Here is a 21,376-nt window from a genome sequence, read left to right as displayed (position 1 = left end):
AACGAGATGATTTGGGACTATGTTCATTGTTGTTTAACTAGCTAAAGTTAGCTGTCTGGCTCCCTAGCTGACATTATTATTTGTATCCCAGAGCCGTTTGCTTTGCTAGTTTGAGCCTAATGTTAGCTAGCTAACATTGAACCTGGTTGGTTAGCTCCCAGCAGATTCATGCAGGGTAGAAACAACATCATTTGGCACTATGTTCATTGTTGTTTAACTAGCTAATGTTAGCTGGCTGGCTCGTTATCTAACGTTACGTGACATGTGTGATCTTACACGTTGTTTACCTAGCTAGGTTCATTGTTTACCTATCTAGCTAGGCTAGCTTAAGCTAAAGTGTACAACACCTGTTGAATATGGCCAGTCTCAGTAAACGTCGGAAAAAATCAGAATGAAATTGTTGCCAGCAGAGCCGGTTAGGCTGTTTTCATGTTATCCAGAGGTAAACAAATCATTGGCCAAAGCGTTGAGTGTGCACTCTGAATGCTCCGAGATCAAAACGAGATGGGTGGGGCTAAAGCTTAAGAGGGTGTGAATGATGCTGAATGGGTGTAGACAAAGAAGAGCTCTTCACTAGATAACAAAACATTCAAAGTAGGCCAAAAAGTGATATCTCCATTTTATTCAGGGGTTTGGACGATTCACAATATATATCTCAATTTCTTGTTTTTCTCTAAACAAATTAAAAAAGGCCAAGACATAATTCTTAACTGAATTTTCTTTATTAAAATAAAAATATATATACAAGGCCTCAAGGCCTATTTGTGCAAAACAAGTGAACAACACACACCCACACGTCTATTCTATTGTTTAGGAATGTTATTCCACTAGCTGTTTGAATATGTAATTTATATAATCATTTTGATTGAAAATGAATTAATTGAGTTAATTTGTTGTTATAATTTTATGGCGAAAGCATAAAGTTAGGTTATGTTAGGAGAGTACATTGAAAATAGCTGTGTGTAATGTTTTGTCAATTCAAAGACAGGCGTCACCAAAAGCAGATAACCAGCTAAAATTATGCACTAACCTTTCACAATCTTCCTCAGATGACACTCCTAGGACATTATGTTATACAATACATGCATTTTTTGTTCCATCAAGTTCATATTTATATCCAAAAACAGCATTTTACAGTAGCGGTGAAATTCAGATTTTTTTCCCCCTCAAATGCTTCCAGTGAATCAACGTTACAATTTACAAAATTACTAATTGAAAACATTGGTAAATTATAATATTGTCATTCAAATAATTATAGTTTAACATTTCGTAAATGCTACTGCATTGCCAGATTTCAAAATAACTTTACTGGGAAATCACACTTTGCAATAAACGGCGTGGTTACAATTTGTGAAAGGCTGTCTAGGGTTGTGATTGGTGGATAACCACTTGTGCACGTGTTGGGACATGATTCGGCATTGGGCTGACAGAGAAGAGACAGGGAGATGCTGCATTTGTAAAACGTTACAACATTATAACAGAACCTCGATTCTTGTGATACAGGCATTTTCCATATCGCGCTAAAACATAAACTCGAATATATCGAAAAAAAACTAAATATATCGCCCTAATTCAAAGGCCATCTTCTCAAAAGTGAGTTTACAAGTTGATCAACTTTCAAAGCAGAATTACTTTCCCATTTTGTAGCTCTCTACTTTTATCCAATGTAAAAAAACACAATTTCAAATTTTGCTACATAAGACCGAATCCAGGTTGTGAGTTACAAATGACAAAATGTAAATATTGGGTTTTATTACTGGTACAAAGCTTGTTTTTTTCCTTTGCCGCCAGAAAATAGTTGATTCGTTGTACTTTTCTGTCAGTGTTGGACTATGGTGATACTATTTACTGTATGTGCAAGCTTCAAGCTCTACCCTGAAGGCTCTTGACTGTGTGTCATGTGTAACCGATGTGAAATGGCTAGTTAGTTAGCGGTGGTGCGCGCTAATAGCGTTTCAATCAGTGACGTCACTCGCTCTGAGACTTGAAGTAGGGTTTCCCCTTGCTTTGCAAGGGCCGTGGCTTTTGTGGCGCGATGGGTAACGATGCTTCGTGGGTGTCAGTTGTTGATGTGTGCAAAGGTCCCTGGTTCGAGCCCAGGTTGGGGCGAAGAGAGAGACGGAACCTACACTGTTACACATGCAGCCCTTCATTTTGTCACCAATCAGAGACGTCTAACTCACCATTGTGATCTTTACAGTGCTGTCGGGTGAACATCACTAGCAACACGCAGGCTCAAACACTGGTTCATTCTCATTTAAGGAAAACTGCCATTTTATCTATCCTCTCTTCTAGCTCGAAATTAAAACTAATTTAAGCTCAGATCTCAATCTTGTTTTATGCTAACAGCCCCAAAAATGAGAACCGAGCATGGAAAAAAGGTCCTTTCATTAATCAGCCTTCTGGTCTTAGAATTCCCTCCAAGCCAACCTTAAATTCCAGGACCTGGTGTCCCTGGAGCAGTTCAAATGACAAATAGATGAACAGGTTCTTAAGACCCGATGTCACTAGTTTGTGTTGCCTTGTGTAAGGAAGCATGTTGTTTTACTTCAAACACACCACACACATGCCTGCACGCACACACACATCTACTGTTTGTTTTCTGTTGTATTTGTGCTGATGCCCGTGTCTTACATTGTTTTATTTTTAATCCCCCGTCCCCACAGGAGGCCTTTTGCCTCGTGCCAAGCCATCATTGCAAATAAGACTGTTCTTAATTGACTTGCCTGGTTAAATAAATAAAAAAAGAATACTGAAGGTCTATTGTTTCAGAGGTACAAATTCAACATATTTTAACAACCTTTGTCTATGTTGAAAATTGGTTACCATTATGACATGATCCTGTGGTTGAAATTGCACCCTCAAAACAACTGTTTATGTTGATGACTCTTTGTAAATCCAATGTATTTTACACATAGATTCCACATCACAATACGTTGAAAAATGTCTGTACGTTGAAACAACGCCTAGTGGGAGGGAGCTGAGTCTGTCTAGATGGGTCCTCGAGGGCCTTATCCAGCTGATTTATCCATGTGCTTTACGGGGATTACCCAATAAAATGCCCACTCTTCCCAGAAAGGAGGGGGCACCAAAACATTTTGCTTTAAGATTAACAGACAATTTATTTTCTGAGGCAAGGTTTTTCACAGAAAGTGAAAGTCTTAAATCCAGCAAAATTCCAACAAGTCCAGGGACTGTGGCACTTTTGTCTGCCAGTGCAATTTGCTCCACTCATAAAAAAAACCCATCTGTAGTCTTTTATTTCTCCCACTCTCTGGTATATACCTTTTTAATGGCTTTTTGAGCGGAAGTGAACTCTGGAACCCCAAAGAACTTTGGGTGCATTTGTAAACAACAGTTGTTCCGTCGCAGCTGTAAACAGCTAGCTAGCTTACTTAGTATAGTTGTTTTCTTAAGTGTATTAGAAGGTGAGATGGTCCTTTACGTCTGGGGATGAATCTATTTTATAAAATTAAAGTTTATAGATTTCCCAAAGAAGCATCGCAGCGTGATGCATTGCCTGCATGGATAGTAATGGGTAAGTTGTGGCAGCTGAGTTATACTGTCGGTGGCATAGGAGGTGAAAGGGGTGTGACTGTAGCAGAGGTGAGCTGCAAGTGAGTTCTAGTAGCCACTGTGATGTCATCCCCCTGAGACTTCAAGTAGTGTCTCCTCCTGTCTATCATGAACGTATCTATATTTTAATACTTTAAGCATCCCAGCTGCGGGAGGATCTCCTCATGCAATTTTGCCTTATTTGCTTCATTCTGCAACACTCACTGTCATCCTCCAGTGGTTGGCATGCTAGCTACAAGTGTCATTTGATTAGGGTTTGCATCCCGGCCCGGTCAGCCATACAGGGATGGAACTCATACATTACATGGCTACTCTGCAGCCCATGTAAAAGTGACCATTTACTGTGGTCACTCTACAGGTTATTTTTCTCTTGCCTCCACTATCCGTGCTCTTCAGTAGAAGTGATATTATTTATGGCATGCATGCCCAATGCAGACATATGATGGGATTAGTATTAGCCTTGTGGGCATGTTCAATGCACTTGTATATGTGGCTTGTACATTGTTTACATTTTGTTCATATGTTTTCTCCATATGAAATGATACTGTTAGAAATAGGAAAAGTACTCAGACATCTGAAAACGTATGTGTGTGGGAATCACTTGCTAATAACTTGAAAGAAAATAAAAGACTGATACTGGCAAGATCAGTGTGTGGGTTTTTCTTTTTTATTAGACAATTAATGAGGCTAACCATGTTGAAGGATACCAGGTTTGACTTCTACAGCTACTGTACATGCCCCCATGAATTGGATTAGTGCAAGCCCTATCCTTGTAATGAAGGTAGACCTTAAGGATGACATGCACAGGAGAGAGACATTATTAGCAATTATACAACGGGTGGGCCTAATCCTGAATGCGGATTGGTTAAAACCGCATACCAGCCGGTGTCTTTTCCACAAGTTACCACCGGCTAAATCTATGAAGTTAAAATGCCTATTTACTCTGTTCCATCTGACTGCACAATCCACTCTCATCAGCCAAGCAATTTATAAACTTGATCTCCACTATAAAAAGCATCTAGACATTATCTCACTTTTATTTTAGACTAACATTGCCATTTTCAACTGCGGAGATTTGTAAAAACCTTGCTGTCTGTCTCTCCGACATTTGCAACATTGTTTCAATATTCAAATTCGATCTCCAGCTGTCCCATAGCATTGAACGTGTCGGGAGTTGGGACGAGACAGACAGGCAGGCAACGTTTCTCAAACAGTCGAAATCATGAATCAGCTGGCATAATTTTTATGAATAACCAGTTGAAGTTGGAAGTTCACATAAACTTAGGTTGGAGTAATTAAAAATCATTTTTCAACCACTCCACAAATTTCTTGTTAACAAACTATAGTTTTGGCAAGTCGGTTAGGACATCTACTTTGTGCATGACACAAGTCATTTTTCCAACAATTGTTTACAGACAGATTATTTTACTTATAATTCACTGTATCACAATTCCAGTGGGTCAGAAGTTTACATACACAAAGTTGACTGTGCCTTTAAACAGCTTGGACAATTCCAGAAAATGATGTAATGGCTTTAGAAGCTTCTGATAGGCTCAGATAAAAAAAATTGTAGACCTCCACAAGTCTGGTTCATCCTTGGGAGCAATTTCCAAACGTCTGAAGGTACCACATTCATCTGTACAAACAATAGTACGCAAGCATAAACACCATGGGACCACGCAGCCGTCATACCACTCAGGAAGGAGACGTGTTCTGTCTCCTAGAGATGAACGTACTTCGGTGCGAAAAGTGCAAATCAATCCCAGAACAACAGCAAAGGACCTTGTAAAGATGCTGGAGGAAACAGGTACAAAAGTATCTATATCCACAGTAAAACGAGTCCTATATCGACATAACCTGAAAGGCCGCTTGGCAAGGAAGAAGCCACTACTCCAAAACCGCCATAAAAAAAGTCAGACTACGGTTTGCAACTGCACATGGGGACAAAGATCGTACTTTTTGGAGAAATAGAACTGTTTGACCATAATGACCATCATTATGTTTGGAGGAAAAAAGCATGTGCGAGCAAGGAGGCCTACAAACAGTTACACCAGCTCTGTCAGGAGGAATGGACCAAAATTCACCCAACTTATGGTGGGAAGGTTGTGGAAGGCTATCTGAAACATTTGACCCAAGTTTAAATTGTTTAAGGCAATGCTACCAAATACTAATTGAGTGTATGTAAACTTCTGACCCACTGGGAATGTGATGAATGGTTCCCTTGGAGAGTTCATAAATGAGCTTGACGCCTTGATAAGTTTAACTTGACTTTAACCTCCCAACCTCTACCTTTGACTCATTTCTCTCTGCCTCCTTCTTTCCACTCCTCTCCTCTTTTGGCCTCACCCTCTCACCGTCCCCCCCTACTCACAAGGCAGGCAATACGCTTGACCTCATCTTTACTAGATGCTGTTCTTCTACCAATCTCACTGCAACTCCCCTCCAAATCTCCGACCACTACCTTGTATCCTTTTCCCTCTCGCTCTCCTCCAACACTACTCACTCTGCCCCTACTCAGATGGTATTGCGCCGTCGCAACCTTCGCTCTCTCTCTCCTGCTACTCTCTCCTCTTCCATCCTATCATCTCTTCCCTCTGCTCAATCCTTCTCCAACCAATCTCCTGATTCTGCCTCCTCAACCCTCCTCTCCTCCCTTTCTGCATCCTTTGACTCTCTATGTCCCCTATCCTCCCGGCCGGCTCGGTCCTCCCCTCCTGCTCCGTGGCTTGACGACTCATTGCGAGCTCACAGAACAGGGCTCCGGGCAGCCGAGCGGAAATGGAGGAAAACTAGCCTCCCTGCGGACCTGGCATCTTTTCACTCCCTCCTCTCCACATTTTCTTCCTCTGTTTCTGCTGCTAAAGCCACTTTCTACCACTCTAAATTCCAAGCATCTGCCTCTAAACCTATGAAGCTCTTTGCCACCTTCTCCTCCCTCCTGAATCCTCCTCCCCCTCCCCCCCCCCCTCCCCCTCCCTGCTCCCTCTCTGCGGACGACTTTGTCAACCATTTTGAAAAGAAGGTTGACAACATCCGATCCTCGTTTGTTAAGTCAAACGACACCGCTGGTCCTGCTCACATTGCCCTACCCTATGCTTTGACCTCTTTCTCCCCTCTCTCTCCAGATGAAATCTTGCGACTTGTGACGGCCGGCCGCCCAACAACCTGCCCGCTTGACCCTATCCCTTCCTCTCTTCTCCAGACCATTTCCGGAGACCTTCTCCCTTACCTCACCTCGCTCATCAACTCATCCTTGACCGCTGGCTATGTCCCTTCCGTCTTCAAGAGAGCGAGAGTTGCACCCCTTCTCAAAAAACCTACACCTGATCCCTCCGATGTCAACAACTACAGACCAGTATCCCTTCTTTCTTTCCTCTCCAAAACTCTTGAGCGTGCCGTCCTTGGCCAGCTCTCTTGCTATCTCTCTCAGAATGACCTTCTTGATCCAAATCAGTCAGGTTTCAAGACTGGTCATTCAACTGAGACTGCTCTTCTCTGTGTCACGGAGGCTCTCAGCACTGCTAAAGCTAACTCTCTCTCCTCTGCTCTCATCCTTCTAGACCTATCTGCTGCCTTTGATACTGTGAACCATCAGATCCTCCTCTCCACCCTCTCCGAGTTGGGCATCTCCGGCGCGGCTCACTCTTGGATTGCGTCTTACCTGACAGGTCGCTCCTACCAGGTGGCGTGGCGAGAATCCGTCTCCGCACCACGTGCTCTCACCACTGGTGTCCCCCAGGGCTCAGTTCTAGGCCCTCTCCTATTCTCGCTATACACCAAGTCACTTGGCTCTGTCATATCCTCACATGGTCTCTCCTATCATTGCTACGCAGACGACACACAATTAATCTTCTCCTTTCCCCCTTCTGATAACCAGGTGGCGAATCGCATCTCTGCATGTCTGGCAGACATATCAGTGTGGATGACGGATCACCACCTCAAGCTGAACCTCGGCAAGACGGAGCTGCTCTTCCTCCCGGGGAAGGACCATGATCTCGCCATCACGGTTGACAACTCCATTGTGTCCTCCTCCCAGAGTGCTAAGAGCCTTGGCGTGACCCTGGACAACACCCTGTCGTTCTCCACTAACATCAAGGTGGTGACCCGATCCTGTAGGTTCATGCTCTACAAAATTCGCAGAGTACGACCCTGCCTCACACAGGAAGCGGCGCAGGTCCTAATCCAGGCACTTGTCATCTCCCGTCTGGATTACTGCAACTCGCTGTTGGCAGGGCTTCCTGCCTGTGCCATCAAACCCCTACAACTCATCCAGAATGCCGCAGCCCGTCTGGTGTTCAACCTTCCCAAGTTCTCTCACGTCACCCCGCTCCTCCGCACACTCCACTGGCTTCCAGTTGAAGCTCGCATCTGCTACAAGACCATGGTGCTTGCCTACGGAGCTGTGAGGGGAACGGCACCTCCGTACCTTCAGGCTCTGATCAGGCCCTACACCCAAACAAGGGCACTGCGTTCATCCACCTCTGGCCTGCTCGCCTCCCTACCTCTGCGGAAGCACAGTTCCCGCTCAGCCCAGTCAAAACTGTTCGCTGCTCTGGCACCCCAATGGTGGAACAAGCTCCCTCACGACGCCAGGACAGCGGAGTCAATCACCACCTTCCGGAGACACCTGAAACCCCACCTCTTTAAGGAATACCTGGGATAGGATTAAGTAATCCTTCTAACCCCCCCTACCCTCCCCCCAAAAAATATATAGATGTACTATTGTAAAGTGGTTGTTCCACTGGATATCATAAGGTGAATGCACCAATTTGTAAGTCGCTCTGGATAAGAGTGTCTGCTAAATGACTGAAAGCTGAAATAAGCCATTCTCTGTACTATTATTCTGACATTTCACATTCTTAAAATAAAGTGGTGATCCTAACTGACCTAAAACAGGGAATTTTTACTAGGACTAAATGTCGGGAATTGTGAAAAACTGAGTTTAAATGTATTTGGCTAAGGTGTATATAAACTTCTGACTTCAACTGTATAGAAAGAAATATAAATTGAAAAAAGGTCAAGTGCAGCTAGTTAGCAGTGTTTCCAGCTTCAGTTTGAAGTGTTATTGTTGGTGGTGTTGTTGGCTAGCTCCTCTGAACAACAGTGTCCTGATGAGTGAGCACATTTTCTATGCCAGGTGAAATCGCACCTCATTAGCTCAATGTTATGGATGTATCCAAATAAATATCTCTAGAAAACAGCTTAAACAAATGCAGCTACTTTTCTGTTATTCTGGCTGCACTTTTAGACGTAACTAAGTTAGCCGTGGTTGGCTAGCTAGCAAGCAAGGGATCAGAATGTTGCCAGCCAGTATGGTGTAACAGTGTAGGTTCCGTCCCTCTCTTCGCCCCAACCTGGGCTCAAACCAGGGACCCTTGTACACATCAACAACTGACACCCCACGAAGCATCGTTACCCATTGCGCCACAAAAGCCGCGGCCCTTGCAACGCAAGGGGAAACCCTACTTCAAGTCTCAGAGCGAGTGACGTCACCGATTGAAATGCCATTAGCGCGCACCACCGCTAACTAACTAGCCATTTCACATCGGTTACAATGGCAATGGAACATTTAGAATGAATGGCTGGGTCGCGTCCATAGATACAGAACAAAAAGACTGAACGACTGGGTTGTGTCCTGTCTGCTTGGGTAGCAACCCTAGATTTGTATCGGGACTACATCTTGTGGACGGATGAAATAGTATGAATAAATTAATCAAAATAACATTTTTAATGAAAATATGTCAATCATTATTTTAATATGTTTGTAACCCGTTGTAAAAAAAAAAGATAATACCCTCGACTCCGGTGTTTGGAGGATATATTGGCACTGTTTGCTGGCCCTGAAGTTCGTCTTGGGTATAACAACACCCGTGCCAATATATCCTCCAAACACCGGCTTCGAGGGCATTATCACTTAAATATCACGATCATGAGGGTGTGCAGAAAGGAATATTTTATGGTTAATTTGATTTCATTTCAAAATAATAAAGTTGAAATAAAGTTGCAATTTGTTTGCTTCATGTTATGTATCATCCTGGTGCAATTTATATGCAGTTTAACATTATCACCACAAGGTGTCAGTGCTAGCATTTGTGTAGGACATGTAAACAAACCACTAGCTATGTCTCGTAACGTGAGGTCCATAATTCATGCCTAGCACAAGCTAGTGGTCCATATATACCTTGGTAAAACACCTAGGCAAAATATAGTTGCGTTATGGAGGAAGCAAACAAAGAGCTAGGAGAAACAGATTGGTGAACGGGGAGAGAGTTTGATAGTGGGCTAATTACTGCTGCTGGCTAACTTTTCGTTGAAGTTATAATGTTGGCTGCCATGAGAAAAATGCATCTATGCATGCAAAATGCATCTATCTAACTAACTATCTAACTAAGTTCATCTTTCACTACCTGTGGTTATTTGCTGTGCTAGCCATATGGAACACCACCAGAGTAAACCGATAATTAACGGGAAATAAACATTGTCTGATGAGTTTGTTTAGAGGATCTGTTTTTTGGTTGGATCAAGAAATACAAACTTGTCATTTAGTGCTAGCTAGCCAACTTTTTATTTAATTTTTTACTTAAGTCAGTTAAGAACTAATTCTTATTTACAATGACGGCCTAGGAACAGTGGGTTAACTGCCTTGTTCAGCTGCAGAACGACAGATATTTACCTTGTCAGCTCAGGGATTCGATTTAGCAACCTTTCAGTTACTGGCCCAACGCTCTAACCACTAGGCTACCTGCCACCCCAACTAGCTAGCTAGCAATTATGGGGCTCTTTAGCGTCAGATGTTTACCGGGGTACCTCTAGTGGGTGCATATAGAACTTGTTATTGTTTTGACAGTTGAAAAGGTCTATACTAAATGAAAGTGGCAACAATTGTTTTTGTAGAGAAAAACTATTTGTATCCCTTTCATTGCCTCATTTTTTGTACTTTGATTAATAGATGTGAACAACCCTGAGGCCACTACAAATGTAATATTACAGAGGATATATTTGTATCGAAAGGTGTCATGGTTAATGTTTTTTTAAATACTTCTGTGTGCACATGTGTGTTTGTGTGCATGCATGCATGCATATGTGTGCCTGTAAACTGTGCATGTGTAAGTCACTCACCCAGAGATAGCCTTGAGGTAGCGAGGTGCTTGCTGCAGAGAAGCCCAGCAAAGCACACTGCACCGGATTGTGAAGGGCAGCTTCAAGCTGTAAGGGATACAAAACAAATATTAAGTAACCATAAATATTACATGTTGTTTTGTTCATTTAGATAATTCAATATTCTTCCTCCCCATATGGTTGAGCTACTGTTGCTCTTATAGTGGGAGACTGATCTATATCTGGCTCGGTTTATAGAGGTTAGTAGGAGGATTAGATTCATCCATGACATACTGTAGGCCCGTTTCTCAGTGGTGTGGGGTCAGTTCAGGTATTCCATTATCAACAAGTGTTACCATGTCCAGCAGCTCTAAGTTGTCAACCGAGGTGTTTTTAGATTTGAATAAACAGCTGTCTAAAAAAGCCAGTCTTTTCATATTGGTAACATCCTTTCAAGCAGTGCTCACAGCACAGTTCTCCTACTGACAAACTGACAGTACCACATTGGGAAATTGCACCAGGCATCGGAAATTGATTGGGACCCACTGTTTCGAAGGTCGAAATAAACAAATACCTGGATGTAGGCTTTTCATTTGTCAAACGTAATAGTGACCTCCTGTTACGAAGGCCTTTCATGACTGTCTAATAGTTAGATTGGGCTAAAATAACTGGCCAGAGTTTGAACAATGGTCTCCATTAGAGGTCGACCGATTATGATTTTTCAACACCGATGCCAATTATTGGATGACCAAAAGGCCGATACCGATTAATCGGTCCATTTCTTTTTTTTTGTAATAATGACAATTACAACAATACTGAATGAACACTTATTTTAACTTAATATAATACATCAATAAAATCTATTTGGCCTCAAATAAATAATGAAACATGTTCAATTTGGTTTAAATAATGCAAAAACAAAGTGTTGGAGAAGAAAGTAAAAGTGCAATATGTGCCATGTAAGAAAGCTAACGTTTAAGTTCTTTGCTCAGAACATGAGAACATATGAAAGCTGGTGGTTCCTTTTAACATGAGTCTTCAATATCCCCAGGTAAGAAGTTTTAGGTTGTAGTTATTATAGGAATTATAGGACTATTTCTCTCTATTCGATTTGTATTTCATATACCTTTGACTATTGGATGTTCTTATAGGCACTTTAGTATTGCCAGTGTAACAGTATAGCTTCCGTCCCTCTCCTCGCTCCCTGCCTGTGCCATTAAACCCCTACAACTCATCCAGAACGCCGCAGCCCGTCTGGTGTTCAACCTTCCCAAGTTCTCTCACGTCACCCCGCTCCTCCGCTCTCTCCACTGGCTTCCAGTCGAAGCTCGCATCCGCTACAAGACCATGGTGCTTGCCTACGGAGCTGTGAGGGGAACGGCACCTCCGTACCTTCAGGCTCTGATCAGGCCCTACACCCAAACAAGGGCACTCCGTTCATCCACCTCTGGCCTGCTCGCCTCCCTACCTCTGAGGAAGCACAGTTCCCGCTCAGCCCAGTCAAAACTGTTCGCTGCTCTGGCACCCCAATGGTGGAACAAGCTCCCTCACGACGCCAGGACAGCGGAGTCAAACACCACCTTCCGGAGACACCTGAAACCCCACCTCTTCAAGGAATACCTGGGATAGGATAAAGTAATCCTTCTAACCCCCCCCCTTAAAAGATTTAGATGCACTATTGTAAAGTGGTTGTTCCACTGGATATTATAGGTGAATGCACCAATTTGTAAGTCGCTCTGGATAAGAGCGTCTGCTAAATGACTAAAATGTAAATGTAAAATGAACCAGGAACACATCGACAACAGCCACCCACGAAGCAGCGTTACCCATGCTGAGCAAGGGGAACAACTACTCCAAGTCTCAAAATGACGTTTGAAACGCTATTAGCGCGCATCCCACTAACTAGCTAGCCATTTCACATCGGTTACACCAGCCTAATCTTGGGAGTTGATAGGCTTGAAGTCATAAACAGTGCAATGCTTGAAGCACAGCGAAGAGCTGCTGGCAAAACGCACGAAAGTGCTGTTTGAATGAATGCTTACTAGCCTGCTGCTGCCAACCACCGCTCAGTCAGACTGCTCTATCAAATCATAGACTTTATTATAATATAATAAACACACAGAAATATTTTATCTAACGGGTGGCATCCCTAAGTCAAAATTTTCCTGTTACATTGCACAACCTTCAATGTTATGTCATAATTACGTAAAATTCTGGCAAATTAATTCTCAACGAGCCAGGCTGCCCAAACTGTTGCATATACCCTGACTCTGCGTGCAATGAACGCAAGAGAAGTGACACAATTTCACCTGGTTAATATTGCCTGCTAACCTGGATTTCTTTTAGCTAAATATGCAGGTTTAAAAATACACTGCTCAAAAAAATAAAGGGAACACTTAAACAACACAATGTAACTCCAAGTCAATCACACTTCTGTGAAATCAAACTGTCCACTTAGGAAGCAACAGTGATTGACAATACATTTCACATGCTGTTGTGCAAATGGAATAGACAACAGGTGGAAATTATAGGCAATTAGCAAGACACCCCCAATAAAGGAGTGGTTCTGCAGGTGGGGACCACAGACCACTTCTCAGTTCCTATGCTTCCTGGCTGATGTTTTGGTCACTTTTGAATGCTGGTGGTGCTTTCACTCTAGTGGTAGCATGAGACGGAGTCTACAACCCACACAAGTGGCTCAGGTAGTGCAGCTCATCCAGGATGGCACATCAATGCGAGCTGTGGCAAGAAGGTTTGCTGTGTCTGTCAGCGTAGTGTCCAGAGCATGGAGGCGCTACCAGGAGACAGGCCAGTACATCAGGAGACGTGGAGGAGGCCGTAGGAGGGCAACAACCCAGCAGCAGGACCGCTACCTCCGCCTTTGTGCAAGGAGGAGCAGGAGAAGCACTGCCAGAGCCCTGCAAAATGACCTCCAGCAGGCCACAAATGTGCATGTGTCTGCTCAAACGGTCAGAAACAGACTCCATGAGGGTGGTATGAGGGCCCGACGTCCACAGGTGGGGGTTGTGCTTACAGCCCAACACCGTGCAGGACGTTTGGCATTTGCCAGAGAACACCAAGATTGGCAAATTCGCCACTGGCGCCCTGTGCTCTTCACAGATGCAAGCAGGTTCACACTGAGCACGTGACAGACGTGACAGAGTCTGGAGACGCCGTGAAGAACGTTCTGCTGCCTGCAACTTCCTCCAGCATGACCGGTTTGGCAGTGGGTCAGTCATGGTGTGGGGTGGCATTTCTTTGGGGGGCCGCACAGCCCTCTATGTGCTCGCCAGAGGGGTAGCCTGACTGCCATTAGGTACCGAGATGAGATCCTCAGACCCCTTGTGAGACCATATACTGGTGCGGTTGGCCCTGGGTTCCTCCTAATGCAAGACAATGCTAGACCTCATGTGGCTGGAGTGTGTCAGCAGTTGCTGCAAGAGGTAGGCATTGATGCTATGGACTGGCCCGTCCGTTCCCCAGACCTGAATCCAATTGAGCACATCTGGGACATCATGTTTCGCTCCATCCACCAACGCCACGTTGCACCACAGACTGTCCAGGAGTTGGCGGATGCTTTAGTCCAGGTCTGGGAGGAGATCCCTCAGGAGACCATCCGCCACCTCATCAGGAGCATGCCCAGGCATTGTAGGGATGTCATACAGGCACGTGGAGGCCACACACACTACTGAGCCTCATTTTGACTTGTTTTAAGGACATTACATCAAAGTTGGATCAGCCTGTAGTGTGGTTTTCCACTTTAATTTTGAGTGTGACTCCAAATCCAGACCTCCATGGGTTGATAAATTGGATTTCCATTGATTATTTTTGTGTGATTTTGTTGTCAGCACATTCAACTATGTAAAGAAAAAAGTATTTCATAAGATTATTTCTTTCATTCAGATCTAGGATGTGTTGTTTAAGTGTTCCCTTTATTTTTTTGAGCAGTATATATACTTCTGTGTATTGATTTTAAGAAAGGCATTGATGTTTATGGTTAGGTACAGTCGTGCAATGATTGTGCTTTTTTTGCAAATGCGCTTTTGTTAAATCATCCCCCGTTTGGCAAAGTCGGCTGTCTTTGTTAGGAAGAAATAGTCTTCACAGTTCGCAACGAGCCAGGCGGCCCAAACTGCTGCATATACCCTGAATCTGTTGCAAGAGAAGTGACACATTTTCCCTAGTTAAAAGAAATTCATGTTAGCAGGCAATATTAATTAAATATGCAGGTTTAAAAATATATACTTGTGTATTGATTTTAAGAAAGGCATTGATGTTTATGGTTAGGTACACGTTGGAGCAACGTGTACCTAAGCGATTATATGCAACACAGGACAGGCTAGATAAACTAGTAATATCATCAACCATGTGTAGTTAACTAGTGATTATGATTGATTGATTGTTTTTTATAAGATAAGTTTAATGCTAGCTAGCAACTTACCTTGGCTTCTTACTGCATTCGCGTAACAGGCAGGCTCCTCGTGGAGTGCAATGTAAAGCAGGTGGTTAGAGCGTTGGACTAGTTAACCGTAAGGTTGCAAGATTGAATCCCCGAGCTCACAAGGTAAAAATCTGTCATTCTGCCCCTGAACAAGGCAGTTAACCCACCGTTCCTAGGCCATCGTTGAAAATAAGAATGTGTTCCTAACTGACTTGCCTAGATAAATAAAAGTGTAAAAAAAAAAAAACATCGGCCAAATTGGCGTCCAAAAATACCGATTTCCGATTGTTATGAAAACGTGAAATCGGCCCTAATTAATCGGCCATTCCGATTAATCGGTCGACCTCTAGTCTCCATAGCTCTTGCGGTTATAATGGAATCCCTGCCGTTTCACTGCTGTCTAGATCTATCCTACCAACTGCCCACAGTCCTTTGTGGCTTCTGTTTCCCAACACCCCTTCAAATACAATAAATGTACATGTATTTGGTTTGTGCTACTTGCGCCCTCACAAGTGAAAGACCACAGCTAGTACCTGGGACCTGCAGAGGACTTACAGACAATCTGTTTTCTGTTACTCCTGAGTGAAGCTTTTTTGGGGATGTATGAATAGATGTTGAAAGAGCCACTTTAGCATCAACACATTTTCTATTACCTAAAAGGTTGTACAGTTATAGTATACATGGGGAAAAAGGAGGAGTGTGAAATGAAATGGCTCCTACCTGAGATTTCCTGAGGGTCTAGAGTAGACAATAACAGACCAGTCCAGAGTTGGAGCGGTATGAATGGCTGCAATGAAAAGCCAATGACTGGCTTGGAATAGCACAGCTCTCAGATCCATGAGTCAGTTGTAAAAATATAGAAATAGACATCCAGAGAATAATAGCAACAACAGCAGTCTTAGGCTTGGAGGCTTTCAGTGTTGGCCAATGAATAGCTGCTTCTATCCCTTAGTGTGCCTTGAGACACAGCACTGTGAGCATTTATTTATTTTTAATTTAACCTTTATTTTAACAGGGAAGACATGAGACCTAGGTCTCTTTTGCAAATGCCCATCTGTCCAGGCACGCAGCCTCCCTGACCAACACCATGGCCGTGAGGGAATGTTTATTATTGTGTATGTGTGTAAGTGGTGATACTGGGCCATGTGGCAGACGGAACATCTAATTGTATGGTGCTAGGGTGGGGATAAGGCTCATCCGGGTCAGCTATGGATGCTGCACGCCTTTTACTGTTGTCCCCAAGGCAGCAAACATAAATCATGGATAATTTACAACATTAATTTGCTAAGTCCCTCCCTCTCCCTGGCAGGGTCTGTTTGTAAACACAAACACATCCCCAGAAAAATTATGTCAGCCAGATGACTGCTTCTGCCCATCTGTCCTCCACACTCCCTCTGTCTCTCTACATCTATTCACATTCATCATGCAGATGCACTGTCTCTCTCTCTCTCTATCAATTTTTTGCTCTCCCTCACCCATTGTCGTCTCTCTCTCTCTGCTTAAAGAGCCCATGTGAACTATTTCTCTCTCATTCTGTCTCTCCCTCTCGGCTAGCCATCCCTTAAGAGGAGTGAGCTGTTTTTTGATTGGTAATTAAACAGCAGTCATAATAGGGCCCCATATGGAAGCCCTGAGGTTAGGAAGAAGAGGCTGGTAGCTGAACCAGAGGGACAGCAGCAGTAGCGATGGGATGCTGGTGGTTTTGTGGGCTGCAGACGGTGGGTTTTACCAGTCACCGGAGACAGCTAGCCTTCGCGGGCAATCTTCACAGACGGCAATTGCTTTGTCTGTTAGCACTCTCTGGAGAAAGTCAGCTAATACTAAAGGGATCCCTACTCTATCAGAACTGTCCCTCTATATATACCCTTCCTGTCCCAGGTATACTGTATATATACACATGTAGCTAGGACCTCGCCCGAATGGAATTAAATGCTCCCAGCAAGATAGATTGCCCACCGCTGAAGTGTACACTCAATAATATAAATCACAAATTAAAATACCTTAAAAATAATGCTGGTAGGTGTAAACAAATCAAGCTGTATAAACACCAGTTCAACCTAAAATGAGCATTGAAAGGTACAGAGGCCACGTGGGTTTTGAGCGATGTACACGCCATTGAGGTTGCCAATACTGATAAGGTATCAGTGAGGAACCATTTAAAAATCATTGTGATACAAGATTCCGCTAAGGCAATTGTCAATCAGAAGAGGAGATCCAAGTTGGAGGGGGAGGATGGAGGGAAGCGGTAGGGAGGCAGGTAAGAACAAATATCGAATGGGAAATTTGATGGAGGATTTAACCTTTATTTAACTAGGCAAGTCAGTTAAGAACAAATTCTTATTTACAATGACGGCCTAGAAACAGTGGGTTAACTGCCTTGTTCAGGGGCAGAACGACACATTTTTACCTTGTCAGCTCGGGGATTCAATCTAGCAACCTTTCGGTTACTGGCCCAATGCTCTAACCACTAGGCTACCTAGTGATCAGCAGGTGATCAGCAGGTGAGCTAATTAAATGGAGGTTTGTTGATGGAATGAGAGTTCCGTCTCCCAGCTGTAGGTTCCCAATGACCCAACTCCCGACACTGGGTTCGTCCCACCCATTACCCCAAGGGGGCGCCAGCCCATATGCCGCCTCTAGGTGGCCACTATGGTTAGTGTAGGCCATAGCCTGCATTGCAGCATGCTGGAAGACAGGGGAAGGAGCTATAGCCGTAGATATTCCTACCCACATCATCATGGACTGCCCCCCCCCCCGCCCATGATAGTCACCATCCATGTTTTATCTTGCATCAATGGAAGCCAGAGAGTAATATGCATCAGCACCTGCAGTCAAATCCAAAAATCTGGCCTTTGATTGAAGGTATTGTCACTGGTAACAGTCTACAATAGAACCATGTTTTATACTATTTATACAATTGGCATGTGTTGTCAGGCTTTTGTCTCTGGTTCCACAAGGGAGGGATGACTTACTGAGGGAAACACAGGTGGACGTGTTATGTTTCTGTGCTCCACTGTGTCTAAATTTACCACACATTAGATGTGTGACGATCGCTGTGCGCACTTCTACGAGGCACATGCATCGAACCCACTGGAGGTTTGTAATGTTATCAATGAGTAGTCACACTGCAGCAAGCAGGCATTGCATTCTGGCTCCATTCTTTCTTGTTTAATGGATTCTCTTTATTGGATAGTGTGCTGTATTACCAATTGTGGAATTCATTCTGGAGTGTGATTCCTGAGCTTACAGTTTGGGCCTGCCCAGCAGAGAATTGTGAGTTTGTTTGCAGATGTATTATATTTTAAGCTCAGAATTACAATAACAAAACCGGCCAAGAAAAAGCAACCCAATGGAGTTAGGTATAATACACCCAAGGCAACGCTCCTCCCATCACCTACCTTCGCCTCTCTTGGTCAATTCCACATAGCAACAATCTATCACACGCACTAACAGGCACTAATAGAAAACTTCTGCTGTTTATTAACTGATAATTGACTGGCTCCGGCATTCGCACCCAATTGCATTTAATCAATAGAGTAGCAGTCAGTTAAAGCCCACACACAGTCAGTGTCAGTATGTATAGAGACCCTCTCTTAGACAGCTTCCAGTCTAAGGAGCACATGGCACTGCCACCAAAGGGACAGCCCTGTGTTTGCTTGTTAGTTGTTGTTCAATATCCTCCAGTGAATCTAACCCAGAAGGATGGCTGGATCAAAGTTAAGACACTCTGCTCATGTTATCATTTCATGATCTGGATGTCATCCAGTGATTTAAATTAAATGAGCGTCAACCACCTTCTGTGCTTGCAGCCCTCTATTACTCCGAATATTCTAAGTTATTGAAAGACTACGATTAAACCATCTGCAGCAGTAGGAATGGATTGAATAGGGTGCAGCTGCTTTCTGTTTTTAACTCTTTATTGTCCTGTAGCTAAGCTCACAGTGTGGTTAAAGCTCTGGGATAAACATACGGATATCAGCTTATTATTAAGCCTGGCCAGGGATGTCTCCTTCAATTGAATAAGTATTGTCTGTAAAGTAAAGATTGGGTATCTCCTTTGGCTGTTCCACAGATCAGATCAGGCAATAAGTGGGATGAAGTGGAAGAATAGTTTTGCATATATCTGTTCTGAGCGTGGTCTGACATTGACACTGATATTCCTGACTCAACACAGATTTGTCTGTTCCACATGTCCTTCTCAGCTGCTCGCTGAGCATTAGCAACACGTCCGGCTAATGTGATGCACATTCTGCATGTCGCTCTCTCCGTCCCCGCTGGCTCCAGCGGCAATGGCAGGCGGCTCCAACTTGCCTGGATGAAAGCGATGGACTGTCCGTCGAATAATGGGTTTCATAAGAGGACCACAGGCCAAGAGTTCTCTGTGGCGTCAATCGCCTCCCTCCATCTATCCCTGCCAGGCACACATCTATCTGCATGAGGCCCAGTTGTGCTAGACTATGGTGATCTCTGCCCACCTATGAGATTCCACAACCACAACTCTGTCTCGACAGGGGTCCTGGATGGCACCAAATGGGAGGCACAGGGTGTGTGGCAGAGGCTGTTTAATCCTCCTGATCAGATGGCATGGAACTCAGAACAAAGGGTCCTCTGGTACCCACTGAGACAAAAACAGGGGGACGTGGACACAGTTGCCAGGCCGTCTCTACATAGGATCAAGGAGTAATATCTTGGGTTTCAAATTTCCCCTGCCATCCTTGGAACCCATTCTATTGTGGCCAGATTGGCTCAACAAAACAGAAATTCAATGCAAGACTCTCTCAAAATATTAATCAGTTTTCTGCTTTTGTAAGGTAAGACTTGATTCATTTGCTCACCCACTTTTCTGGACAGTAAGAAAATCAAGCCAACTTCTGGCAACAGGGAAGAACTATTACATTATGGAATATGAACACGGTGTCAATTAGCCACTATGTGCTCAAAAGAGGGTGCCCTTTTGTTTTGTCTTACTGTTTTCTACATGGAGGTAGCTAGTGTTCTTGTAAGACCTGGCAGTGGGCCATGTATTGTTCAGGTAGAGGGGAGACTGACATAGCAATTAGTAGAGAAGAACAGAGAGAAGGAGAGAACAAACCGAGAGAAAGACAGAACAAACCAACAGAACAAACACACTGGAACATTCAGAACAGGGTAGAACAGGGTGGGATGCAGAACTCATTTGCTTTCTCTTCAGTGATGCAGGGATTTCATATTCTGGCACATTAGCGTATCCTTTTATATCATACAAAAGGAGGAATGTTTACATCAGTAGGCTAAAATGTAGCCCATCTACTGTGTTCCCCTCCTGGTTGTACAATTTGTCTGTGCACTATCTTGACAGGAACAGAGTGAAGTGAGACACTAGTTCAGCGGTGGAGGGGGGTGGAGGACGGGAGCGGCCCTCCCCTCTCCAAGGCATTGCTAGAGAACGTATGATTTACAGTAATTAGTATGTTAACTGTCACAACGACGGATCAGCCCCTTTGCAGATGACCTCGCAGTCAAGCAGTGCAATGGCTCAGGCTGCCCCTGCCTCTGAACACTAGCACCACACTGCCCTCTGTTGGTATGGAGAGCAGTAGAAAAGAGAAGAGAAGACATGGATGGAAGCCAGACTGAAAGAGCTTTAAGCAAGGAAAAACAGAGGGTTGTGAAAACCATTTAAATACCATGGTAATCACACAAACAACTCATAATGATGTCGACATAATTCAGACGCCTGAAAGGATGATAATGTAAAGCACGTGATTAATCCTGTCTTCATACATATTTAATTACCATAATTTAGGTATATTTCAAATAAAACTCATATACTTCATCAGTGCTTTTTGAGTTTACCTCTGAGGTCCCTACAGATCGGCACAGCACTAACACTACTCACAGGAGAGATAGACCAATCTACACAGCAGAAGGCTGAGGTGGGCTGAGTTTGGCTCAATACGCTTGGCATCTGAAAGTCTTTAGTGCTGACATAAAGAGATCCACAAAGATGAGAGCTTGGCCAGTGTCTACACTACACCTTGGTGAAGATGTTGGAATAGACACAACTCACAGTGAGTTGTTTTCTCTAAATGCCAGAAGTTTGCCCTGACCCTGTAGTGAGTGCGTCTTTGATGAGGAGTATTAAGCAGTATGAGATTGTGTGCTGTCACTGTGTCCCCATGATGGTGATGGTGACAAGGTGGACTGAAGCAGTTTTTCTTTTGCTGAGCCCAGTAACCCCGCAGCATTGACCAGGAGGCCTGGCCGTATCAGTCCAGGCGA

At 43.9% G+C, this 21,376-nt stretch overlaps 1 protein-coding gene across 4 annotated transcripts in view; it reads right to left on the bottom strand.

Annotated features, from left to right (window-relative positions):
* Positions 1–21,376, bottom strand: part of LOC106565901 (rho guanine nucleotide exchange factor 10-like protein) — a 128,592-nt gene that overhangs the window by 41,359 nt on the left and 65,857 nt on the right. For all 4 annotated transcript variants that reach the window (XM_014133570.2, XM_014133569.2, XM_014133567.2 and 1 more), the window contains one exon: positions 10,696–10,782. In XM_014133570.2, coding sequence (XP_013989045.2) covers positions 10,696–10,782 — 87 coding nt within the window. The remainder of the gene's footprint in view (positions 1–10,695; positions 10,783–21,376) is intronic.

Source organism: Salmo salar, chromosome ssa12 (assembly GCF_905237065.1).
Source record: "Salmo salar chromosome ssa12, Ssal_v3.1, whole genome shotgun sequence".
Taxonomy (NCBI): domain Eukaryota; kingdom Metazoa; phylum Chordata; class Actinopteri; order Salmoniformes; family Salmonidae; genus Salmo; species Salmo salar.
Note: the sequence above shows the minus strand (reverse complement) of the source record. Positions and strands in the feature narration are given on the sequence as shown.